At 38.8% G+C, this 26,962-nt stretch overlaps 2 protein-coding genes, 1 long non-coding RNA gene and 1 pseudogene across 6 annotated transcripts in view; 2 read left to right on the top strand and 2 right to left on the bottom strand.

Moving 5' to 3' along the window:
- The window catches only part of znf385b (zinc finger protein 385B), a 39,325-nt gene extending 21,721 nt beyond the window's left edge, over nt 1-17,604 (top strand). For 3 of the 4 annotated variants that reach the window (XM_025063973.1, XM_025063974.1, XM_025063971.1), the window contains 7 exons: nt 13,010-13,149; nt 13,334-13,444; nt 14,392-14,557; nt 14,649-15,032; nt 15,138-15,322; nt 15,522-15,614; nt 15,891-16,187. In XM_025063973.1, the coding sequence (XP_024919741.1) occupies nt 13,010-13,149; nt 13,334-13,444; nt 14,392-14,557; nt 14,649-15,032; nt 15,138-15,322; nt 15,522-15,614; nt 15,891-16,160 (1,349 nt within the window). In that variant the 3' untranslated portion in view covers nt 16,161-16,187. Of the gene's footprint in view, nt 1-13,009; nt 13,150-13,333; nt 13,445-14,391; nt 14,558-14,648; nt 15,033-15,137; nt 15,323-15,521; nt 15,615-15,890 lie in introns of all 4 variants that reach the window. The other variant, XM_025063970.1, reaches the window with a different exon arrangement.
- On the bottom strand, nt 2,173-6,720 carry LOC103391796 (ran-specific GTPase-activating protein pseudogene; annotated as a pseudogene).
- Nucleotides 17,605-19,127: 1,523 nt separating the features above from the next.
- LOC103391795 (solute carrier family 22 member 5-like) lies at nt 19,128-25,760 on the top strand. Its single transcript, XM_025063975.1, has 11 exons — nt 19,128-19,594; nt 20,901-21,116; nt 21,543-21,646; nt 21,759-21,913; nt 22,615-22,786; nt 22,979-23,105; nt 23,191-23,291; nt 23,515-23,729; nt 23,823-24,005; nt 24,100-24,235; nt 25,622-25,760. The coding sequence occupies exons 1-11, from the start codon at nt 19,385-19,387 to the stop codon at nt 25,707-25,709; spliced, it is 1,707 nt and encodes a 568-aa protein (XP_024919743.1). The 5' UTR covers nt 19,128-19,384; the 3' UTR covers nt 25,710-25,760.
- LOC103391794 (uncharacterized) lies at nt 22,638-25,723 on the bottom strand. The gene is made up of 6 exons (XR_522823.3): nt 25,585-25,723; nt 24,072-24,218; nt 23,800-23,988; nt 23,239-23,710; nt 22,976-23,136; nt 22,638-22,778 (listed from the first exon to the last, which is right to left on the bottom strand). It is a non-coding gene; the product is annotated as an uncharacterized LOC103391794 (long non-coding RNA).
- Nucleotides 25,761-26,962: the final 1,202 nt, after the last annotated feature.

The raw sequence follows: 26,962 nt of genomic DNA on the forward strand, positions 1-26,962 counted from the left end.
GTAAAGAATCAGACCAGTTACTTTGACTACATGTTTGTGTGTGGAGAGGTGTAGCAGTGGATGTATGTGTATGCTTGTGTGTGTATAAGACAGGCCAATTCAGCAGCCTATCAGCGCTCGGGTCAGATGACATCACTGCCTGTGTAAACAGTTGTGATGTAGAAGGACAGATGAAGCAGCACATCCTCCTCCTCAGTCTGTGGTCACAACGTAGAAAAATATTCACACGAAAACTCAACTATCTATGTGTGGCTTCACTAAGTCGATTAAGGAAATGTTTTCCCTTTTCTACTCATACTTCACATCTGAAGATAATACAACTAATTAGCTCAAATGACAAAAACACAAATTTGAACAATATTGTTCTAATTTAATGTAATTGTCATATAAACTGTTTAAATTAAATACCATTTATTTCGAACATAGATAAGAATAAACCAACCAACATGTATGTCCATGTGTACAGGACAAATAAAAAACAAATAATATATATTTATCACTTATTCACAAAATAAAAAGGTAAACACCAAGAATTCAATGTATATATAAATTATTTAGCCACATAAATGTTGCATTTTGTCTGACCATTATGGCCACAAGGCGGCACTATACGCTCTCACTGACATACAGACAGACATAGAGGGTGGCGGTTTAGAGAGAGAGAGCGGGTGAGAGAGAACTACTTAGTCACTAATGAAAGAAGTGAATTCCCATGATTCACATTTCCACTGCCACTATGAAAAGATGAACTCACATGAGTCCAATAACTTCCAAGGATTTTCAAGGCTTCTTCCCCCTTCACATTTCTCCTTTATCCTCTTCAACCTTTTTCTTTTCTCTCCTGCTATACTTTCTGATGTAGTTAAAGTTTTCATTCATTTTCTCTTTCCTTTCCTTTCATGTCTGCCAGACAGAATGAACTAAGTAATGGATATTGACGGACATACTTGTCCCATTAGTCTCCATTCTCCTGTGTGTGATGGAGAAACTGAGCTGGTGCCGATGACAGATTCACTTACTCACAGTGTCTGACTGTGTTTGGGGATATAGACGACGGGAGGGATAGAGAGAGTAGGAGGTTTACTTCAGTGTACTTTATTAACCATGTACGATCTTGATCGTCAGTTGAACCACAGTGAATGTGTGCACATCACACCTGTCTAGACAACAGGAAACTGTTAAAAAACTGTAAACAAAGAACAGTTTTATTTAGTGACTCGAGTTATATCATTATTGTGTAAGTCAGCTGATCCTCACCCTCCCCCAACACTCACTTTTGATGCCAGCTTTTATCCTGTGACTTGCAATACTGCCTCCTACTGGGTCTTTTTTCAAATTGAAAGTATTAACATACAGACCACTTGGACAAGTGAATTTGAAATAGTACTGTAAATACAGCTGAATAATCATAACCAGTCAGTTGTTAGGATGGAATTGAACAGAATGAAGAGGGAATTATGGTTTTCTAAAAGAAGCAGTTCGTCATGAAACAATAGTTCTGTTAGTCCTGTTTTTGAGTTATGACGTTATGATAAATGTGCTGAATTCCTTTTGTAGGTTTGTTATTATATTTTATTATTATTTACTTGTCAAAATATATTCAAAGAAAGATATAAAATATTCAAAGAAAGATATAAAATAATCATATCAAGCAAATATAAATTAAAAGCCCCAGAATAAAATGGCGTTCCTTCTTTCCTTTCTATATTTTCCTTTTCTTTTTGTCATTTGTTTACTTTTTTCCACATCCTTTCCTTTCTTTCCTTTTCTTTCCTTTACACCTACTCTTTTTCTTTTTTTGAGTCAAGTTGCCAAGAACTGGCTAGGAGAGTGTGAGCGGCACAGTACAGAAGAGATACAGGGACTGCAATCATCATCACCATCATCTTCCTCCTCCTCCTCCTCCTCCTCATCATCTCTCACCCTGAATATTGTCACCTCACTGACTCACATTTATTCTCTGTGTCACTTTGGGCTGGACGTCCTCCTTCACACACACACACACACACACACACACACACACACACACACACACACGTTTCTCCCTCTTTACAGCGGGACACACCTTCTGTGTTGCTGGATTTGTGTTTTCACTCTGTTGCTCATGGATCAGATGATAGAACGGAGATGAAGGAGGAGGTGTGACAGCTGTGTCTCTGTTGATGATGTGGAGTAGTTTCCTGACTCAAGGTAGTAAATTCTTCTATTACGTTTTTTTGCACTCGTCTCTGTGTTTGTTTGCCTAATGAAGCTGTTTGCAGCGTGTCTGCTCACAGGTGGTCTGTGAGTGTGAGGAGGTGTTTTTAGGCGAGAAGCTTTTGGACGAATGTGAAAGAGTATCAGTCGTAGTATTTAACATTAAAACAAGTCTTTTTGAATTTCAGCTTCAGGAATTGATGTGTTTTATTTCTGCCGCTTCTCTGTGGCAGTGAACTAAATTATTTAGTCATTTTCTGTGTAATCTATTGTAAAACGCGCTCTGATTAGCAGTAATCCATAGTTAGTTTAACTGTTTTAGACATTATTTTTGATATACCACAAGTGCAAAATTTGCTATTTTGTCTGAGCAAAATTATTGCGTGGTGATGGTCATGTGACTGGCCATATATGGGCCATACAAATAAATGCTGTAACATCACCAAAATGAAATAGCAGTGCTTGGGTTTTTATTTATTTATTTGGTTTACAAGTATTTTGGTCAAGCATCATCTTTTCCTACTCTATGTTTTCAACTTTGCTGCATAAAGATAACGAGCGTCATTTTCACTCTTTTCCTATTCCCAGCTAAAAGTTCACCTTGTAGCAGAATGACTGAGAGGAAGTTTGAAAAACCAACATTGTGTTAAGACTTTTTTAGGACCTCAACCTGTAACAATGACAGCCTCCATTCCCGTATAGAAGAACTATTTCCAGGTATGTCAGCAGGGAAATGATGGCTAAGGATCTACTGCATGTACTCAGGGAATCTTTCAGGGATTCCTCAACGAAAGTGTATATTTAAAAAAGACACGAGTGAAATTGGTCCTGTCCCTACCACTGCTGTCTGTCTTCCTGATAGTCCTCTCATTATAGTTAGCATGACTGCTGTGATTACCCACATACTGCTGCTCATCATCAGTCTGTTAGTCCATGGGACAGAAACCTACAATGAACTCCCCTGTCTGCCATAAGTCTGGTTTATTCCTGCATATTAACCCTCCACCCCAGGCTTCTCTCCTGCTGTATTCTGTTTGTTTAAATTGTTGGGCTTTTTTTGTCTGACAAAAACCTAATGTTGTAAAATCACAACTTGGCTGTTACTATAGGGCTCCTTTTATTTGTGAATGTTTGCACATAAATTTGTTTTTATGTGTCGTAATCAAAAGCAGTATATTTCTGTTAAAATGTTTTTATTCAAGTCGTCCAATGGCCAGAGCCCAGTTTGGAACTGACGTCTAGGGACAAATCTCAGCCATAGTGGCTGGAGGGTATTCAAATCAACAGGCAAATATATCGGTATGATGTAGTGAAGGTGTTTTCGCCAAGCCTGCGCCTGCGCCTGATAACTACTCAATGAGTCATTATTTTTCTGCAGACCACCAAGGTTACAGTGTCAAGGCAAGTCTGTCACCCCCAGTGCGTCATTGCTAGCATACTGGTGTATAATTAAACTGCAATTCATGTGTTGACCACCATTCTAGTAAACAGCTTTAGAGTTCAGGACAACTCACAGGGCAGTGCTGTCCCTAACACAGAATGCTAAAAGTGCTAATATATAAAGGTCTTGTGACCAAATTTAATTTGATGCAGTGAATTCTATGCAATTATGAGTGAAATAAAAAAACACATCAGATTCTAGCGACTGGTTAGCACAGCAGCTTTGATGACGTTGTAGTTTATTGTACATTTGTCGAAAAATGTGTTGCATACCTGGCCACTGAGAAATATTTAGATAAATTTATATATTAATGGAGTCAATCCAGAATACTCTTGTCAGATGTACTGGTTTTCAGTCCTTCCCCGATGTCTTTACCTCACCTTCCTTTCTCTCACTCATGTTTCTGTCTTTTACCTTCCTTTCCCCTGAGACCTTGTCCTTTAGCGAGAGCTCCTCCAGTTTCTCTGACACTTTGCTGACGCTGTTATCTGTCCCATATAGAAATTTTTTGACCTCCTCCTTGCACTCATTGAACTTTTCCTTGAACTTCAGGGCATTCTCTGCATTGTAGAAGCGTATTCCAAGGATTTCAGGTTTGGGACATTCGTCAGCAAAGTCAGCCAGTGTGTTCCACACCCAAGCCCTGTCACTCCCAGCGTTGGGCATCAGCTCCATCATGGGTATAATGTGATGATTCGCGCAAATCTTTAAGGTCCAGTCTCTCCTCATCAGGAGGCGGATTGTGCCTTTCTTCTTGTGTTTCAGTAGCTTGACATCACCAGTTCCTCTTTTCCTCCAACCCGGCGGGTTGTTTTCAGAGGCAAAACAATAAAGTTTGGCCCGCGTTTTAAAGAGTTCCTCCTCATCATCTTCTAACGTTTTTACCCTCTGCTCAGGGAGGGACACAATGGGTTGAAAGTAGGGGTCGCGATAGGTGTCCACTGGTCCATCTGCAGAGGTGTCGAGCCATTCCTGGACCTTTGGGTCTTCCATGGTAATGCACTGTAAATGTTAGGGTAAATTTGCAAGTTTAGAATCTAAAAAAAGTCGTACAAATAAAACCCCAAACTCTCCTGCCTTAAACTCACTATCATTTCATTAATTAAAAAAACACTTTCAGTGTTTCTTGAATCAAACCAGACTAGTCTTCTTGAGCTGTATGAAATCCCCTTCACAATAGAACTCAATGATTTTCTGCAACAATGCTTGATGTTGTCATGATGACATCAGACGCCTTTCCTTTGATCTGATTCTAGTGATGTTTGTTCATTCATCTTGCAGCACTTAATGCTGGTTTTACACAGGACCTGTTTGCCCAGTAGCAAACACAGGCAACTATAAACACTGACCTGGTCCCTGTCTGTCTCAGTCAGATCTGTCAGTCCATTGATTGACAGCTAACACAGATTTCCAGTACAGCGAGAATGAGATAAATCGTGGACAGGTTACCTGACCATCACTGGATCACATCCAGGGACAACAACCATTAACAGTGTCGATGGTTGTTGTCCACCCAGAACTGAATCTGGTTTCCCTGCGACCATTTGGACTTGTCCTCTTTTGTGTGTTTTTGTTCACATGTTCCTGTATGTGTGTATGTGACCTACTTGTCCACACAGGCTTGTTTCGCCACAATAATAATAGTGATGTGGTCTGATGTCTAGTACTGCTGTCAGCAGAACCACTCTCAGGTTAGTGTCTCTCTACCATCCTCCCTCTCTGTGGAGAAAGAATGTTTGAAGATTCTGATGAAGCCGCTCAGATCTCTTCCCACCAGATCATTGTATTAATATCCTGCTTTTTTTTTACCGGCATTTGACGCTGCAGTGGGAGATCATGTCAGTGTAACAAGGACGTTCAAGGACAAACCAAAGTTCTTGCTGGTTTCAGTAATACCTGCATTAACAACATGTTGAGTGGCATGATCATGAAGTATGTGCTGTTAAAATATGGAGTAAAGCTCTGCTGAAGCTTCACATTCTCACTGCTGGATTAAAAAGGTTTAATAGAAATGAATATGGTGGCTCTCCAAGTACAGTTACTACTAAGTTGATGTACAATAATCAAAAACAATGAAGGTCTCTTTTCTCCACTGGACTCCATTACAATTCAAAACACCCAGGAGACCTTTGCCTGTAAACTAGAAACAAAATATGCATATTTTGTCAACCTTTCTGTAGTTACATTTGTTCTACCTGTAGTTTGATCTTTAACCATTAGTCAAATCAGCTCAAATCTGGTTAATAATATTCATTTTTACTTGGTTAAAAATACTGGGAAGATTTTTAATGTTTGGATGGAAACAGTCGTAGTCTGGGTGTCAGTTTTAGTCCTAAGCCCTGAGGTTATTTCCTGCCGCGAACAAATACCTGAAACCCCCGATAACAGACTTTATTTATTTTTAATGTTTATTACTTTAACTGTGAGGCAGCTGGTATTGTCTGTAGTAAACACACACACACACTCATGCTCACCATCCTCTGTGTAACAGGAGACGGTGTGAACCAAAAACAACAACTGTGCTCTGATCTCATCTTCACTGTCGCACAAAAAGCAAGGAGTGCAGGAGTGTAATTTAATCTTTAATCCTCTAATATAATCTGTAAGTGCAGTGTGTGGTCCCCCACCCCCCCTCTCGCCCCTCTTCTCCGCCCATCCCTCAGTTGTCCTGGGAGATAGAGTTACTCTCTGGAGGAAATGGCAGCAGGGGATTAGAGCAGAAGAAGTGAGACACACATACACACTTACATACAGGAGCACACACCTGACGCTGAGGGTTCGAGGGTTCAGATAGCGTTGACACATGCCACTCTTTCTCCAGTCACCTGATACACTCTCTCTCTCTCCGTCTCTCTCTCTCTCGCTTGCTGTCTCTTAAACACACAGACAAACACACATATACACAGACCAGTGGGTGTGTTCTGCTTCAGCTCTTAGGTTTGAGTAAACCAGGTGGACTGAACACAGGACAGGACAGCTGGACACAGGACAGTAAGACTCAGGACTGCTGAAGTGTAGGGTTAGAAAGGTGTAAAGGAAACCAGGATACCTGAAGGAAAATAAAGAAAAAGGCGCACAGGTTCAGGTAGGAGCCTTGATATAATTGACATTATGGTTTCCTCCTCTTCCTTTCATCACTTCCTGTATGTCTAGGAAGTGTCTCTACACATCGGTTGGAGTAACAGCATGTTTATGTTTTCTCTGCTGAGATTTGGAAGATGAAATAACAGTTTTATATGACGATGTGCTGAGCTTTTTAATGGCGGTTACATAGTTTCCCAGCTTTAGATGGATCATTTGTAGCTGTGATGTCTTCACACACCTGTGAAAACGTTCTAAAGGCTTGGTTTACAGTCAGTTTGGTCTTTTTCTTATGTTTTGTTACCATTTAGATGCAGAAAGTCACCTGACTTTTCTGTTGTGATTCATCGTTCATTCATTGTGGTATATCTGCACGATGTATACTCATTAACAGTTTTGTTGTTTACTGCTGACCTTCATGTCCATGATCTCATAACAGCAGCTCAAATTTTATTTCAACCGAAAGTAAAAATGACAAAGCAGTCTGACTATGAAAAACAGCTCAGGTCAGGGGGAAATTCTGGAGGAAATTCCTAATGATTAAATTGATTTCTTTAGAGGCGCAAACCCTTCTTTTCCTTTTAAATACAATCTATGAATATTTAAAACTGCAACTGTCTGTCATTTGTTTAATTTAGCAACTGGATGAGACTCTTGATTACAACCTCAATACTTGTATAAAATAGTGTCTCTTAGGCAGACAGATATACTGTATTTATTGTCACACAAATGTGGTATAATGGTTAGCTGTTAGACAGACCTTGATAACACATACGGGAACTTTCTTATATGATTTCAGATTAAATGATATTCACAGACAAATGCTGGCTGACAGACATTTTTTAAATATTGTCGGACATTTCTTTCTTGTTGTCAGTATTCCAGGTACAGTTATAGTCTATGAATTTCATTAAGATAATATGTTGTGATATATTGATCATGAACAAATCTATGAATGATATTCATAGATTTCTTTTTTTTTTTTTTACTTACATAGCGCACCGACAAAGCTAATTAACTACAACATCATTTTTGGCTTTGGACACTGTCACACTGCTAAAGGTCAGTGCTGTCAACAGGGGTTGACAACAGTGTCGTCTGTGCAAACGTCAAGTTGTTGATTCACTGACATTGACATTAAAAACATCTGTATCATTCAGCTACAGATACAGTAAATAACTGAGAGTCCTCCGTGTCTGACCTACCATACCTAGAGTGTTGTAAACACTGGTGCCATTTTATATACGCATACACAATTACACACACTGGCAGAGATTCGGGGATACAAATAGTGCTCGTTGCTGCTGAAAGAGGAGTGGCCATTGGCTAACCAGTTGCTAGGGCGTTCTAGTTTTACCTATGTATAAAGTAGTAGTGTAGTAGTGATTGTTTGTGTAAATATATCTGGTTTTCTTAGGGTCTGATTGTAGTTAGTGGAAGATGTAGAGCTTATAGAATGTGTAGCATTATGGCTTAGACACGTGCAATTCTAAAACCTTCAAAGGACACACTGCTCTGAGTATTGTTAAGTCCAGTAAATGCTTGGAATGGAAGAAATCAGATACAAATCAGATACATGTACAGTACACAGTGTACCTTGAACATTGTTGTTGATGTACGCGTTGTGAAAATGTTTCAGGTTAGGAGACTGCAGATTGATGTACAGTATCATGGAAATTCAGCTTCTTTCTGTTTCCTTCAGAAACGTCAAAAGACATGTAACTGCACAGACTAAATCTGCTCTGACAAATCAAACTAATATAAAGAAAGACTTTTTACAGTATGTCATATTCACTGATTCTTGGACAGGGCTCTACAACCTTCAACACCAATAGACCATTCTTATTTATTATACCAAATAAAAGTCGATAGTGCAGTGTATAATGATTTAAATACTGTTGCCATATTACAGAATGGTATCAAATTGCACAAAGGGAAGATTTTTTTTGTGTGTGTTTCACCTGTTGGTGTCTTAGTAAAAGAAGTACATACAAAACAACATTCTCAACTTTGTTTCTACTACTGTATCTGCACTGATGATAAAAATGTCATAAGTGGTTCATGTAGATGAGGACAGTGGAAAACATTGTGTTCTAGGCCAGGTCTAATACAAACAGGGCTGACCTTAGGATGCATTTTACCACAGCCCAAGTCAAACAAAAGCAACATATATATTTTTTAGGTTTCGATACATTTTCTGCTACAATGTGTTCATAGGAAGCACCCGAAAAATAGCACCTTTTGAAAGAACAGAAATATGGATTTACAGAAATACAGATGTGGCCAATTTGCAAAATTGTGACAGTCAGTTCCAGCGAAGCATTAAAATCTACAACATTGAGCAGTATATGAATTCTTATTGTGCATTAAAGAATAAAATATATCTTAGAGTAACCAAAAGTTTTTCTGCAGAGGTTTCCTCAGCCTCACGTGGGTTTGTATACTATAGTGACGGAGACAATTAAATAACAACCACCATTTTTATTGACTACACCAACTGGCCAAACTGTGCATGAGAGAGAGAGAGAGAGCGAAGGAGGGAGGGAGAGAGAGAGAGAGAGTGTATGTCAAGTGTGAATGCCAGAGATAACCCTGACAGCAGCCAAATCATAAATCTGACAACTGCAGAGATCAGAGACTGACCATCAGGAAACTGGATGCCATAACTCCAAATGAGTTTCCAATCAATTTATAGACTGTTTAATCCTGAGAGCTCCAGAAGGAAAGCAGCTTTGATAGGTTTGAATGTTTGGGGCGGTGATATGGTCCTGTGTTGCTGTAAATTAGGTCGTATTCAGATAGGACTGCAGGATCCAAAAAGTCATTTAGTTCAACTAGATAACTTTCATACAGAATATCTCACAGAAATGATCTGGACTGTGTTCACCTTTAATGAGAAACGATGCATTTGTTTACATGTAGTTCAAGTAATCATGTGGCTGCTGACCATTAAAGCAGAGCAAGCTGCTGTCTAAAATAAGGTGATTATTATATAAGGTGTTTATTATAGATCCACCAAAAGCAGATCTTTTCATCGATCATCCGTCCAAAATAAAACTATTTAGTTCATACAATTGTTGGTGACTTCTTATGAGGCTTTTAAGACGTCCTATGTAAATGCAGTAGCAGATGTGTAACTGTATTTATAGATACTTCCTAGAACTTACTGTAAGGGAGAAGAGGGAGAAGGGTGAGTTTGTGTGTTTGTGTGTGTGTGTGTGTGTGTGTGTGTGTGTGTGTGTGTGTGTGTGTGTACTGTAACCAGACCTTGGAGGACAGGGGGACAGAATTAAGACGACTCTGTCACCACTATGTATATTGCACACTCACACAAAACACACATCAACACATTGAAAAATCATTTTCACTTCATACAGATCATAAACACCACAGAAGAAGAATCTCTTTTTAATGTGCTGTGTGTAAATTACAGATTGGAGTACAGCCCTGAGACCAAAAAAATGAATTAAGTAGATATTTTCAGCAGGTGTTGATGGACATGGAGCCATTGACATTGGACAAAAAAGGTCAGACAGTGACGAGATAGATTAGGGCTCGGGTTTGTTGAGGGCTTAAGTGGTCCATGAAGGCTCAGATGCTCTGCCAGGATGTTCTACACTTCCCAAGATATTTAAAGTTGCCCTTGAGCAGATTTGAGGATGGGTAAGGAGTCTTTTCTGCTCCTTAAGGTGATGATGTGTTGTTTCGTAAGAGGCTTTAAAGATGTTCCTGTCGTCTTTAAAGAACAGAAAAGTCCTCTAGGTGTCTAAAGCTGCAAGGAGTTGAAGTAAAGTTGTGGAATGGATGTAGGTGAGTGGTAGAGGTGATTTAGGAGAGTAAAGTTGAAAAAAAAAAAGATGTATTTTACCTGTAGTGAGACCTGCTATGATGTATGCTTCAGAGCAGTGTTTCCCAAACTTTTTTTCTGGGGACCCATATTTTAAAAGTCACAAACCTTCACAACCCAAGTTAATAGACATTTTTCGTAAACTCCTGGGAAACATGATGCAAGACGACCCAAAAAACAACTTTTGCGACCCACCTGAGGGTCGCGACCCAGTCTTTGGAAACAATGGTTTAGAGACGCTGTGTCAGATGTCCTTATCTTGTGTCGCACTACTCCTGCACTGCCTGCACTGTTACTATTCCCCCTTTCTCCCTCTATTCCTTACCCTACTCCCTGTAGTAGTATCGCATGCTGCTAGTACTGTGTGTTCTATGTTACCCCAGCGAGTCTACGGTCCCCCCATCCCAAGCATTTCATTGCATTGTAGACCCTGTGTTGAAAGTGCATATGACAAATAAACCCGATCTTGAATCTTGAATCTTGAATCTTTCTTAGCTGGCAGAAATTAAGACGCTAAGATTTTCACTAGGATTAATATGCCTTCAGATTAATCTTCATGAATTCTGACAGCCCTCATTTTTATAGTACACCAGTAATGGTAACTTGTCTTATTTTCAAAGTTCAATGAGCAGAAGTTGTCTCCTCTGTTGTCCTATGACGTCGTTTCCGTTGCCACCCACAGATATTTTAATGTGTTCACGTCCATCTTGTTTCGTCTTGTTCATTCAAACCGTAGAGGCTTAACCATGGTAATGATGTTATTCACCTTGGTTGAACTGACGCTGGATCAACATCCACACTCCGGTATGTCTCACTGAGGTCATGTTGCACCACCTCCAGGTGAACTCTGGACCATTACTGGCGTGAAATCCATTTGATTTATTGGTACTATGATGTTAAATCACTGGTCCATTTTCATAGTTAGAGTCATGAGTGGCAGTCAACTAGCTTATGACCTGTGGAATTTTTCTTGTGACCTACTCTTTTGGTTGCAGCCCACAATTCAAGAAACACTATGTATGTCTTTAATACTGTGTGTCAACAACAGAAAACGAGTAAAATACATTTGGATGGAGAACATGAAAGGTCTGTTTAAAAGATCAGATGAACTCTGTTACTGTCTCGGACATAAGAAGAAACAGTACAGTAGTAATAATGAACATCTGAACCAGACACTTAAAACCACATTTAAAAATAGACTACAATTTGTATTTACCATCATAAATCATCTGAGTGGACAGGGACCCCCACAGTGATCTGAGCTGCTGTGTACAGATACATGAGTTTGATTACAGTACACTTTCATGTCATGTTGTCCTGGTCTTAATAAAGGACCGTGCTCATAAATACAGACGCTGACTGCACCTCTGCCGTATGAGGACACTCTGAGAGAGCAGCAGGGTGGCATGCAGTTAATCCACAGCTGCCCTGGCCTGGCATGGCCTGGTCTGACCTGAGCCGAATTCACATAAACGCCTTTCCCTGGGTTAGAGTTCACCAAGTGCCATAAAAATGGTATAAAACAGGTCATTAGTTCAAATTAAATGGGTTAATTTATTTTTAGGGCCGTGGGAGTTTCACACCTTCACTGCCAGAAAAAATTAAAATGATGTTACTAAAAAAATTAAACTCATATAAACAAATAATTAGAAAATCTTATAGATGGGATCTAATTTTAATAGCCTGGAAGCTATCTGCCTAAAATTAACAAAATAAATCCAAAACCTAAGATTAAAGGTGACTAAAGGTTACTTAAAATACACAAACTACTAGCAAAAACTAAAAATTTACTCTACTATTGTGCACATTCAAGCTACAAAAGCAACTAAAAAGCTCCAAAAATAATGCAAAAACAACTTTTTTGTTAGTGGTTAGCCCAAAAGCATTGGAATTAGCAAATGATAGACAAACTGCTCACAACAAACAGAACGCAGAGAATTAATGAAAGTAATTGTAAACTGACAAAAGTCAATAATTTAATAATGTTACTGATTAGACAGTTGTCCAGACTGTAGAGCTCTTTGAAGAAAGTGTTTGAGATACCTCTGACTAACTGTATTTCTCTGAGTGAGGTGAATGTACAGAATTTCTTCTTTTTGAATTAATAACAAATGCAGTAAATCATTAAATGGAGATTCTGGTGATAAATCTGAAATGGGCTCAGTGTGGAGTAGCAGCTTAAAATACTGCAGGACATTGTTTTCGCGTTGTTTTCAGGAAGAGTGTGAAAAGCAATCTTAATCAACAGACACAGACTTTGTGTGATATCTGCCAAATATAGAATCTGAGTTTTTTTTTCACAGCTCCGACTCATTTTGGTGCTTTTGTTACTTTTACACATTAGTTCTTTTTTTGCTGCTTGGAGATTTGGCAGAATAAACTACCGATGACTTTCCAAAACAAACAGTCAGGAGGTGTCAGTAATTCTATCTTCTTGTTTGCAGGAAGTGGGAGCGGCACAGTGGGCGGGGCCTTGCCGGGGCTAATTGGTGCCACCAGTCCCTCAGTGATGATGAAACCATTCCTGCCCTTTTCTGTGGAGACATCGCCGTCACCTGTGGGACTCTTTCCAAACTTTAACACGGTGTGTGTTTGGGTTTATTTGTGTGTGTGTGAAGGACAATAACTGACTGCCTGACTGACTGCCTGACTGACTGACTGGCTGACTGACTGACTGACTGACTGGTATGAGGAAGCCTCTGCATCTGTCATCACAGCTCTGCGCATCCTGAGCAGCCTAATGACCTTTGACTTTTCCGTGTACACAGATGGATCCAGTGCAGAAGGCCGTCATCAACCACACGTTTGGTGTGACCTTGGTCCCCAAGAAGAAGCAGGTCATCTCATGTACTGTCTGCCAGCTGAGGTTCAACTCTGATGTAAGTGGCGTGAGTGTGGAAATGAGATCTTTATCTATTTATTTGCCACTGATATAATTGGAAAGAAAAACTCCCTATTATTCAGGAAAGCACACTGTAATTGAAATAACAAATAAAAACATTTATTACAGCTACATTTATTTTAATGATAAACAACACTATGATATACATATGTAAGGCCTAGCCATAAAACAGAAATAGTCACAGGTTGCCAAGTTATTGTTTAATATTATATAGATAGCTAAAACGGCATCAAATATTAAAAACAAAAGCTCTATTTGAGTCATTTACAGTTGTAAAGATTAAAACCTTTTTTTTTAAAGTTTAAAGTTTGTTCAAGAACTATCTTGGGTTTGACGTTGCACACAGTGCGCAGACATGAACTTCTGTCATAAATTTAATTAAACTTCACTATGCTGTAGTGTATTGTTATAGGAGCAGGTGTTTCTTTGCACCTTCAAATTAAACCAGTGTTGTGTAAATGACACTGATCTCAGTCTCATAATAACCGCTGAGAGCAGGCGAGCTGCTCATGAACAAGACACCGATGACAGACATGACTAATTGATGAGCTGATAAAATAATTCATGAGTGAACATGAAAACAGGAATCATTGCTAAGGAGGAGACGAGGAGGAGAACATTAACAGCATGTACAGTGTAGTGGAGAACACTCAGGATAGTTTCAGCTACATGAGGACAATCTAAAGTGTGTCACAGTGTTCGGACACAGATAAATTAAAACACGTCATTGAACTTTATTTGTGCAAAAACTTCTAATGAAAATACAACATCCCCAACCTTTTTTGAAGAAGAATCTGGCTAAACATGACCAGGACTAACCATGCCAAATGATGATGTAAAAATTGTGACTATAAAGTTATAAAATTTGTTATTTAGACATGTAACACAATATATTTTTTCTTTATATATATTTCTCTTGGTCAGACTCAAGCAGAAGCTCATTACAGAGGCAGTCGTCACGCCAAGAAGCTCAAGTCTAAGGAGAACAAAACTAAGGCCAAGCTGTCAATCACTATGGAGACCAATGGAGGGAGTCCTACAGGCTCCGCCCACAACAGTTTGACTAACAGCTGCAACAATCAGCGCTTAGGTTAATTATGATTACACTGACATTCTAATCTGGAATTATTCTCTTTGTTGAGGAAATGTTATTTTGTAACTCCTCGTCTTCTGTTTTGCAGAATTCCTTCCCAGCCTGGCTGACTCCTCAGCCCCGCCCAAACCTTTCCACATTTTCTCTTCATCTTCTTCCCCGCCCTCCTCTACCTCTTCTCCCTCCTCCAGTAGGGCAGGCAGTGAGCCTCCTCCTTCCAGCCCTCCTTTTGCTCTCCCTGCCCCAGGCCTCTCGTCTTCTTCTTTTTCTCCCTCTGCCACCTTTTCCAAAACCTCCCCTCCACCTCCTGTCACCTCATCCTCGCCCTCGGCTCATCCAACCTCTCAGGCCTCCAGTCAGGATGCTTCTGTCCCGGTTGAGTCCGAGGAAGAGAAGGCAAAAAAGCTGCTGTACTGCTCTCTCTGTAAAGTGGCTGTAAACTCCCTGTCTCAGCTGGAGGCTCATAATGCAGGTGAGTGATGAAGGATCATGAAAGCAGCATGGGTCTTATATTTTTATACTTTAATCTAGTTTATTAATTCTCCCTTCTTAATGTTTGTGTTTTATTTGTATTTAGGTTCAAAGCACAAGACTATGCTGGAGGCTCGCAGTGGAGACGGGCCCATCAAGGCCTACCCTCGACCTGGAGCTAAGATAAAGAACGGCAGCACTTTCACAGTCAAAGGCTCCGGTTTGCAGAACAAAACCTTCCACTGTCAAATCTGCGACGTCCACGTCAACTCTGAGATCCAGCTCAAACAGGTACAGAACCAGTGTGAGATCATGAAGTGAAATCCAACAACAACATTTAATTTCTATCATCATTCCTTATCATCGAAAGATTTGGTCATAACCACTATAGGTTGTTCGTTTTTAATTTTTAATGACTAAACAAAACAAACTGCATTTGTGTTCTTTAGTTATTTATCAGTCCTCTCTATGTTGGTTGATGTTGTTACAGCACATCTCCAGCAGGAGGCACAAGGACCGAGTGGCAGGAAAACCAAGCAAACCCAAATACAGCCCTTACAACAAACAGCGAAACACACTCACAGTATGTCTTTTTATCTCTCTCTCTTTCTCACACACACTCAGATTGACCATACATTTACAAGTGTACTTATGAGTTATATTACTATTATTGTTTTCTTCTTCTCCTTATCTCTCTTTTCTCCTACTCTTCCTTTTACTCATCCCCATCTTTCCTGTTTTTTTACCTATATATCATGTGTTTATTCGATCATTTCTCTATTTTCATTTCATTTTTCTCCCCAATGTTTTCCCTCGTCTCTCCTCTGCCATCTTTCTTCTTTTCCCTCCTCTTCCCCAGAAGGACTTGTTGAAGCCGTCCCTCTCGCCCTCTTTCCTTTCTTCCCCTTTCGTCTCTCCCCCCTCGTCTCTCACCTCCTCAATCTCCCTCCCTCCCTCGTCCCTGTCATCCTCCCCTCTTCTGAACCCAACTTCCTCACACCTCACCCCTGCCCTCTCCCTTCACCATCGTCCTCCAGCGTCCTCCTCCCTCTTTACAGCGTCCTTCCTTCGTCCCGCTCCCGGACCAATCAGAACGAGCCAGGGATCGATCCTTTTTGCCCCCTACTGAGGTGGTTACAGAACAACCTTTAATCCTCTGAATGTCAGTGTGTTGGGGCTGCAGTGATAGAAGAGTCCAGACGACACATCAGTTCTGTTCTGGCAGTCGCAGCGTGGATCACCTACTTTCTTCTGACTTGACAGCGTCTCCACAGAGAGACAAAAAAGACGGAAGGAAGGAAGAGGTTAACAAATCCTCACGTCAGAACCTGAGAAGAAGAAGAAGAAAAAACAAGAGTTTTATTTATGCAAAAATCTGAGATAAATGAGTTTTATAAAAAATTACAAATAAGATGCATAAGATTTAACTAATTATGTTTAGGGGAAAAATCCCAAAGAGCCGATGAAGAACATCTCCTTTAGGACAAATAAGACAAAACTGTCGACTGTGCATGGATACAACTTTGTTGACTTTTTATCCCGAAGTTCTTCCAAAAAGGATTTTTATTTTATTTAATCCACAAATTGGAGGAAACTTTGGTGCGTTTCATTTGCAGAGACATTAAGACGGACGATGCTTATTGTATGTATACAGTGTCTGAGATTGTCCTCTGGCAGACGTCCCTTTACTGCTTCCCAACGTACAGCTCTGTAACAAAATGCAAAGTAAAGAAAAAGTATTTCAGGGACAAAGATCTTCATTTTATTTATTCTAATAGTGTTGACAAAACCAGTGTGGTTCCTCACATTTCTCCATCTCTACCCTGTCATCAGCAATAATGTAATTAAAGACCTCAAAGCAGATCAAACGCACTATTTGTTGTCATAAAACTGTTTTTGAAATTTGTTACTTAATATTTACACTTTTTTTGCTGAGGAATTATTTTAGATATGTGTAGTTTTATTTTGTTAATTTATGTTAAACATGTTTGATTCTTACTTGATCTCTTTATTCATGACACAGGAACATGACACTATCTGGTCGTATCATAAATAATGCACGAGAAATGGATGAAGCTAGCAGTAGCCCGGACGTGCTCCACTGTATTCATTCTGTCATATTCATCGTGCATTATCTGTTTCCTCCCAACAGAATTGTTATTGACAGAATGTTATGTTCTTTTGACAAAGACCCAGGACTAGTGATTTAGTCTTAGGTCAACCCAAGTCAACCCAAGGTCAACCCAGGTCAACCCAGCCTCAGTTCATTTGGGTGAAGGAAACACTAAGCGTTGCCAGCAGTGCCATTACCAACATGAAGCCGACTTCAGCAGAAATGTCTTTTTGGTGGTGAGTGTTTAGTCCCATTCTGTCACCTCATTAATTTATCATTCTACTCCTACTGTTAGCCTCATACTAGTTAAAAAAATAATTTAAAAAAACCCTAGTAATTTACCATCCCAGCCAAAGGGGAATGGGTCATTGGACTGATTAATGACTGTCCTGTTCTCTGCCCACTCTGATTCAACGTGTCATTGGTATGGAACTGAAACAGTCCCAGAACTTTCATTGGTTCTAACCTCCTCTTTTGTCTCTGACAGCCGTTCTTTGTGTTGTCCCCACTGCTGCTGTTTCCTGAGCTCATCTGGACCCCGGATCAGGACGGTCCCTGCGTCGAACCACTCTTCATCATGACTCACGGTGTGCCCTCAACACTCACATTTGAACTGATTTTGAACTGTTATTTTGAACTAACATAACTTAAACTGTATAAACCTGATGTCAACATTACACGTGATGAGTTTTCACACAAATACAAACACACACCTAGACAAGGTTAATATAAATGTCACCATAGATTGCCCCAGATAATCTAACCTAAAACAAACAAAATGTATCCCCCTTTCACCTTATGCTTAGATGCTTCCTGTTAATTGGTAACCAACATCAGCACAACATATAGAAAACATAATAAGGGCCCCACATTTTATCCTTGCATCTAGAAACATAAATATTACACACACTTATTGTGTAGAAGTTCAGAAAACATCATTGTTTAGAGGGATGTTGGTTAGAGACACACATGACCTGTAATCACAAACAAAAAAGACAAAGTAGTATATATACAAAAATAAGAAGTAAACCTATAAAACTGAAGTCTATTCCCAGGGTGGTTGGTTGCCTCTAATCTTCACAGGCCAATTCAGAACCTCTGTACACTCATTAAACAAGTTTAGATTTAATTGTGTAGAAAAGCAACGTAAATCAAGCTAGCTTTTTCCACAATGTCTGACATGTGTTTCACTGGCCTGGAATACAGATGTGTCTCCAAGCACCTTCAAGTCTATTATTCAGCAAAAATCCACTATGGACTGGTGTCATAAGTAGCTTCCAGGGTATTTGAAGTTGAAGATAAGCTTTCTCTGTCTTTTCTAAACCAACCGCTATCTGGATTAGACCTGTTTGGGCTGGAGGTTCTACGACAGTTTGGTTATTGACTGTTTGTGTGTCACCCTGTAGTTAATAATCCATTGGACCAACCAGAATGATTAGTCATTTCCCCCTGAGTGTTGTTCAACAGAAATGAACCCTTCATGTCACACAAGGTTTACTGGATTATGTTTCCTTATCCCTTGATAATTCTTCAACAATTATAAAAATAACATCATTGGAAGTGAGGCAGCTTGTGCACGACAGCGTTGCTCATTTATATCGCTTCTAATTCCTTTAATATGTAGATAAGAAAAGAGAACTTTATTGATCCCACATTGGGGAAATTGTTGCGGTAACAGGGAATCTGCTGCCCAACAGGAGGTGCTGTAGGGTTTTTATACTATAAGTAATAATTAAATTTCAACAGACAGGACAATTAGATGTCCCTACTGTAGTTAGAAATATTCAGATAACTCTTACTTTGTTATTCTATTTGCTAAATATAGTATGCTAAACAAACAGAGGTGAGAGGGGAGGAGAGGGGAGGAGTTATTTCGATTGGTGCAGATAAAAGAAAGATGCAGTACAGACAATGTTAAACTGCTGAAACTCCTTTTTAATCATACTTCAAAAATAGATTTTCTTTGAGATAGTGTTACCTAGACTGGTAAAATGCTTATATGGTTTAAAAAAAGAACAACATTTTGATACTTAATTCTCAGAAGGTTTTGTTTTTACTTACAGCTTTAATTAATAATTGTACAAAACAATCATTGTTTCTAAAGTTGTTCTGCAAGTTTTTGTATCTACACCAACAGGACTCCGTTTGATGGTCTCTGCTGCTTCAGTGTTTGCAGTTCTGTATAACAGAAAATAAAATAATTGACAGAATTGTCCAGATTACGTTAAGACTGGAGTAACATGCAGAGCTACGAGGATGCAGTATCGTTTCTGGGAAACTGGGGTCCGTTCCAGCGGAGAGTGTTCATCCTCCTCAGTCTGCTCTCCATTCCCTGTGGATACGTGGTCCTTTCAGTCATCTTTCTGTTGGCTGTTCCACCTCACCACTGCTCTATCCCAGTCAGCAGCAACCTCAGCCAGGACTGGATTCAGGCCAGCATCCCAGAAAAGGTAAGAACCAATTGTAAATGGAAACCAATCTTTCTTTTATTGAGTGATGTCTGAGTGGTAACTCACAGAAAATAATGTGTATATATTTTATTAACTGTATATTTGAAGTCCTTTAATGATTTTTTATCTGTGATAGATAACTTGAAATAACTTGAAACTGACCCATATCAATTTGTAATCGGTTTCTATCATTCCCCCACTTCTACTTTCTATCTACTTCACAGCCATTTAAAATAATTAATGTATACAGTAAAACAACCAGATTCTACAGATATTTGTATTAATATCACCTACAGAACTTTTCTTGTTGATAATCCTAAGGAAAGGCTTGAATACAACTAACAAACCATGAGGTCTTGACACAGTATCTGTCTTTTATTACACAAACATTAAATGGTCTTTTATCGCTCTTCATCTTTTCACTGTTTATTTGTAACTTTTATGTTTTAACTATGTGATATATTACATAGTTAATAGTAGTAATGCAATCCTAGGTAATTAAATTGAAATGAACCACTGAAAGAAAATAATATATAAAAATATTTGAATAAATTTCAAGTTCATGTCATTACTCTTTGAAAAATATACAAAATGTGAATAAATTAGGGATGTCTGATAATATCTCTGTATGCTGTAAAAATAGTTTTGGGGATAAACGGCTGTTTATGAAAGTAAAAGTCACTAGATGGCAGCATTGCAGCTCATTTTATTAATCTATTTTCATAATCAGGGGATTCTATGCAGAATGTCCCAGCAACATAGTACAGTGGTTTCTACAGATAAATAAATAAATATTTCCAGGCCTATATCGATATCGGTTGATATTGGAATCAGAAATTAAGTGTTTGGAAAATATCAGCATAGTGGATATTGGGGGAAAAGGACATCCCTAGAATGTATCATATAAATGAATTAATTTATACATAATATTACATTTATAATATATAATTATTATTTCAAATATATTGTAAATCATTATTACTACTACTACTACTACTAATAATAATTAATATTAAGCACTTGATAAACAAGCATATTAAATGTACATACGTTTGTGTCTATGTACATATATATGTTTAGATGTATGTATGTGGTTATTAAATATGACATGGGTTCCAGTTATTGCTGTGTGATGTAAGACAGCTACAGGTTGAGGTTGCGGTAATGATTTGCACATTCTCCTGTTTCCTGGTCTAATTACAGCCAGACCAATCAGGTCGTAACAGGTTCGGTTTGAACCGTGGTGATCTCTTTAACTTCTGACTTTGTTTCAGTAAATTATTGACTGACAGTGTTTCCTTCACAGCATGTGGCAGGGAAGCTGGAGCGAAGCAGTTGTAGCCGGTACAGGTTGGACCTGGTACTGAACCTGTCAGCGGGGGAAGACTCACTCCACGTGGACCATGTCCAGAACCTATCTGTGCTGTTGGCCCAAGTCCCGTCCTCTGATATGATGCTGGAGGGCTGCAGAGATGGATGGATTTATTGTAAACAGTACTACCAGTCTACTGTAGTCACTGAGGTACTGGAATACTGCTGAAATACAACATCATACAACATACAACATGGTACAATTATAAAAAAAACATCAGTAAAGTACAGCTATACCCAATGCCAGAGTTTAAATTTCAACTTAAAAATTAGAGAAAGACTTTCACAGACAGGACTTTTGTATTTTATATCATGTGTCATATTTTCCAAAGTTCTCAAACAAATGTATGTCCAAAAATATTCAGGTATAAGAAAAAATAAATCCCTATAAAAGTACCAATATAAAATACAGTAAAATTAAATTACAAGTGAAGACCTAAGCGATGTAATCTGTGGAAAATTTGAATTTTCAAATTAAATAAAAACTTAATAATTGTTTTAGTGTGATCCAAAACCGAGGCCCTATTGTAAATGTTTATGAATGTTTTGAAGCCTATGTTTTATTCTTTTTCACCAGTTTAACCTGGTGTGCAGTGACCAGTGGAAACAGCCGTTGGTTTCTTTATTGTACTTCGTGGGAGGACTTTGTGGATGCTTCATCTCTGGACAGATGGCTGATCGGTATGAGAAATTTAAGTCACCTAAATATATCTGTTATTTTACCCTGATGGCCTAAAGTACTGTTTCTTCAGTGTGTCACTGCTGATGCCTCTGTGTGGTGTTTGTTTTCCAGATTTGGCAGGAAACCTACACTGTTTGGTTCCCTTCTTATTCTTACCATCTCTAGCACAGCTGCGACCTTTGCGCCCTCATTCCCTGTCTTTACAGTTTTGTTCATGTTGATGGGTTTTAGTCAGATGGCCATCTACATCACTATTTTTGTTCTGGGTAAGTTTCTTTTGGATGCAGTCGCCCCTTGATTTTGATTCTGAAATTTGTTTCCTAAGAACAGGATCAGCAACAGCTTCGTTTGAAGTATTAAAAGGCAAAAGTTACATTTTCAAAAATATTTAAAATGTGTCTGTTTACCAGCAACAGCTTTATCATTGTTTTTATAGATGAAATAACCTGTATTTTTCATTTTTTTGTTGGATTTCCAAACAAGTACATTCAAAAATAATGTGTGCTATTGCTCCAGTATTGTTTTATGTTAGTCTCACACTAGACAAAAAAGCAAATACCACAACTAGTGTTTACCAAACCGATGCAGGTGCTGTATAAGTATTTTCTATTTTTAAATTGCCGCTTCAGGCTAATGTCCCAGACACTTTTTTTAGGTAGAGTTTGAACAAATACGACATGAACTGTAGGACAATAATGGCACTGTATACACCAAAGAAACACCGACCAGGAAAATGCTTTGCAGCCAGTTTTATTTTCTTCTCATAACAAATATTCATAAACAAACGTTTCTGTGTTAAAGAAAAAGTCTCCAAACTCCATCATCACAGTATGTTAAAAAACACATAAAACAAACCAAAAAGAAACAACTAGGAATAAAAAAGAAAAGAAAATTTAGCATAAGAAATGTTAGCATTAAGAGATTTTTAATAATCCTGCTTGTAATTAAGTTTTTTTTTTTCTCCCAGGTTCAGAAACTCTGATTGGTTCAACCAGAGTTCTCTTCTGCAGCCTGTGTTTGCCGTTTGTCTACAACACCGCAGTTGTAATGCTGCCATGTACTGCATATCTGGTCAGGAACTGGAGACACCTGACGCTGCTCATTGCCGTGCCCGGTCTGGCCTGCCTGCCTCTGTTTGGGTAACAATGGTTTAAACTGAGATGATTCTGGTTACCTTCTTTGTTATCAGCTCTGTTTTTGTCAAGGCGGATCATCTGCCTTCACCTCTAACTTAAGTCTGTCACTGTTAAACAAACCAATCTTGTGTGTGTGTGTGTGTGTGTGTGTGTGTGTATGCGTGTGTGTTTGTGTGTGTGTGCTCTGCTCACCAGGTTAATACAAGAGTCTCCTCGCTGGCTGGTTTCTTGTGGCCGTTTAGAGGAAGCAGAGCGGCTGCTGAGGTCAGCCGCTCTGCAGAACCGGGTGGAACCCCCAGCTGTCATCTTCCACTCGTCTATGGTTTGTAACAAACCCACATCACAATCTTGTCCTGGGCAGTAAAGGTCAGAGGTTGTTTTACTGTGGTAAATGTGGTTTTTATCAGGTGGAGAAGACAGAAAAGGAAAAATCTGAGACCTACAACTTCTTTCACCTAATGAGGATCAAGAAGATCCGACCCATAGCTTTCATTCTGTGGGTCATATGGTGAGTTTAAGTACTTTCCATCTTATTTTGTCTCCTCCTGCAGCAGCTGTAGAATAAGGCCCATGGGTTATATTGTTACTCTGAATGTGCCGTAAACAGTCATGTATTTTTGTCACTGTTGATGCAGCATTAGCTGAGGGGAAGAAAAACAGAGGATTTATCGTCACCGTGCCATCGTTGGCAAACACTCATTTCTTTTCACCACTTCTTGTTTCAATTGCAGGCTGTCCACGAGCCTCAGCTTCTTTGGGATATCTTTTAACCTGTCCAGTCTTGATGGGAGTCCTTTTATCACCTACATCCTGTCATCAGCTGTAGACTTTCCAGGATATACAGTCAGCTGGTTGACGGCTGGTTATTTTCCCCGTCGTCTCTCGTATATTGGCTGCACCCTTGTGAGCGCACTTGCTCTCTTTCTCCTGCAGATCACAATGCACAGTGAGTAAAGCTGATACACGACAGTTCATGTCTTCTGATTTTTTTTTTTTAATACTTAAACTGCACTTACTATTCTGTACATGCAATATGCAGGTTCCACCACTCTGACCCTGGTGCTGGCGCTGCTGGGTAAATTTGGCATTTTGGCTGCAATTGGTGTGATATACGTGTACACTGGTGAGCTGTTTCCTACAGTCATCAGAAACACTGCCATGTCATCCTGTGCCATGTTCGCCCGGCTGGGCTCATCTGTATCGCCCTATTTAATGCAACTAGGTAAGACGCTCAGTGTGTGCAGAAGAATATTTAAAGATACCACATAAAACAAATGAATGACCCAACTCTAAACTGAGATGTCTGTCTTCTTCAGCTGTGTTCTATGAGTTCCTGCCCTGGATCGTGGTGGCCTCTCTGTCATTGGTTGTTTCTCTTCTCTGTGCATTTCTGCCGGAGACCTTTAGGCAACCACTTCCTGACACGATCCAAGAACTGAAGCCAATACAGATGTAAGTCAGCATAACTGATTTCCTCAGTAGTATTCTCTGTAGCCGACAAACTCATAATACATGGTTCCTAAAGTGTGGGAGGGTGGTGGGGGGGGACACCTTTTGTTATTATATAGAGTTTGCAGTAGGTTCAATTGAATTTTATTTAAAAAATGTTATAAACGATTTGATTAAAATAATACGCTGTAACTCTGAGGTAATTATGGTTACCGAGTGATGTCCAGTAGTCCCCAGTGAGAGCAACAGCAGATGCATGTTGTAAATTTGTCGCTTTTTCAGTCCTCTCCTTTTCATTCAACTTGTGTATTCTTCGTGTGGTTGTGCGTCTTGATAGCATCTCAAACCTGCAGTCATTTGTTGCAATTCTCACAATGTCTAGTCATCCAGGTCATGATCAAGGTTGAAAAGTTCTGTCAGGCAACTGGATGTGAATTTTCTAAAAGAAGACGTTTCACCTCTCATCCAAGAGGCTTCTTCAGTTCTAACTGGTGGTAAGGAGTACAGCAAATATATACAAATATATAGTAGCATTATTCTTTATTCAAGAAGCCTCTTGGATAAGAGGTGAAACGTCTTCTTTAGGAAGATTTCACGTCCAGTTGCCTAACAGAACTTTTCAACCTTGACCATGACCTGGGTGATTGAGAATCTTCATAGATATGAAAAATAACTTTTTTTTTCTATGTTTATAGTAATCTTGAGGATGGTGTTTGTAGGGGTCATGACTTTAACCTTTATGTAACTGAAATCAAATATATACTCTATATTACCAACAATGTTTTTTAGTGCTGGTAAGAAAATTCATAGTGCTATATTAAATAGTCAATATTGTTACTGTGTTTCCATTAAAAGTCTAATTATATCTTTGATGTTTGCTCAGATTTTTAAGTGATAAAATTCCTTAAAAAATAATATAGAGAAATCCAAGAGACGTCATCACGGGTTTTTGCAAATAAAATCTGAAACCTTTTGATATTAAAGATAAAAGTTTTTTATCAAATCCTTTATAACTATTTTTAAATAAAATTCAATTGAACCTACTGCAAACTCTATATAATAACAAAAGGTGTCCCCCCCCACCACCCTCCCACACTTTAGGAACCATGTATTATGAGTTTGTCGGCTACAGAGAATACTACTGAGGAAATCACATCCAGTTGCCTAACAGAACTGTTCAACCTTATTTTTTCATAAATACATCGTCTTCAAATATTGTAGTCAGTATTTAAGTAATGTAATTAAATGTAAAATAAATTATCAAAATTTAACAAGCATACAGTAGATTTATCCAGATATTGACAAGATATATTGAAATCACAAACAATGTATAAAATGTGTAAAAATGTTACCTTTTACATGATGAAACTGTTTCAATGTATCTTGCAGGTTCAAATGGCCTTGTAGAAACGGTCCTACCTCCAAGGATGATCTAAGGCCAGATGCACCTGAGGTCCTCCGCTCAACACGCTTCTAGAAAACAGTCAAGAAACTGGACCAAAAGTTGGAGGTTTTATTTTCTCTACTTATCCACAATGCATAATTTAAAAAGTCAAGAGTTTTCTGTATGCACTCTGGATCACATGTTCAAATGATGTGTCATCTCACTCCAGAGAATTGCTCATTTCAGTTCGTCCAAAGCACTCGTATGCTTTGGACAAACTGAAATGAGCAGTGCCTCATATGTTTAGAAATAAAATGCGTAGTGCATTTTATAAGAGGCATTAAATGTGACCGTAAGTACAGCTTTTTTTTTTTATTATTTGCTGGAGAAAAAACCCCAATGTCATTTGAAACACAGTTTTATATAGTTGAAAACTTGAAATGTTCACTGCCATTTGTATTTGTAAAGATTTATTTAGTGTCTTATTTTTAAGCAGGACGAAGAATAAAACTGCTTATGTGTATATTTAATGTAGGGTTTAAATTGGAACTACAAGGTCAATATAATCACATCTGTTTAATTAAATGACGTAATGTTGTGGAATATTTGGATAATTAATTTTTGTCGTTATAATAATTGACAAATTATTTTACTCACGTGCTTGGAACGTAGAGGAGGCTTACCATCCAGCATGGTCTGGGTGTATCTGAGAGATACTGTCGTCGTGTCAGGTGAGTGTGCCTGTAGTTATAAAACAATTATGAGACTACAACATTATATATGCCATTTTGATATGTTTATATACTCAAAATGGACGGAGCAACCTAACAGAGACAAATTAGCTTATACCGTTGTGGTGATATGCCATGTTTGTAGTCAAACTGTGGTATATAAACTGTTGCTTGCAAACTTTTCATTCAACTTTTATTTCCATTATCTATTGTTGTGAAATTTACAATATTTATTGTAATATTGTATATTGCGAGGTCAAGGTGACAGACTGTAAATCAAAATGCTCAGAATCGATTAAATATTAAGGACACCACTGAACCTATGCTTTTTTGTACGTTATTCAATCTGTCTGTCTGTGGGTTGGGCTAATCGAGTACTTCTCAAATAGTGGGGCAAGACCCTTGCACCCCCCCCGGGGGGTCTTGCAATGGAATACAACATGCTGGACATAAGTGTAACAACAACAAGCCTCCAGTCACTAGGTGGCAGCAACAGTGGTTTATACAGATAAAAATGTTATTAAGTTCTCAATAGTATTTCAGTTTATCCCCGTAAATTGAAATACTTAAGCCTTACCTTCACAAAAAATGATGGCAAGGCTATAGTAAGGCATG

This window comes from Cynoglossus semilaevis, chromosome 16 (genome assembly GCF_000523025.1).
Source record: "Cynoglossus semilaevis isolate Cse_v1.0 chromosome 16, Cse_v1.0, whole genome shotgun sequence".
Lineage (NCBI taxonomy): Eukaryota > Metazoa > Chordata > Actinopteri > Pleuronectiformes > Cynoglossidae > Cynoglossus > Cynoglossus semilaevis.

Bases quoted from the DNA above. Each gene is read 5' to 3' on its own strand.
- LOC103391795 (XM_025063975.1), top strand. From the start codon at position 19,385: ATGCAGAGCTACGAGGATGCAGTATCGTTTCTGGGAAACTGGGGTCCG. The intron at 23,730-23,822 runs GTGAGTAAAGCT...TGCAATATGCAG, and splicing joins CCTGCAGATCACAATGCACA to GTTCCACCACTCTGACCCTG. The intron at 24,006-24,099 runs GTAAGACGCTCA...TGTCTTCTTCAG, and splicing joins GCCCTATTTAATGCAACTAG to CTGTGTTCTATGAGTTCCTG.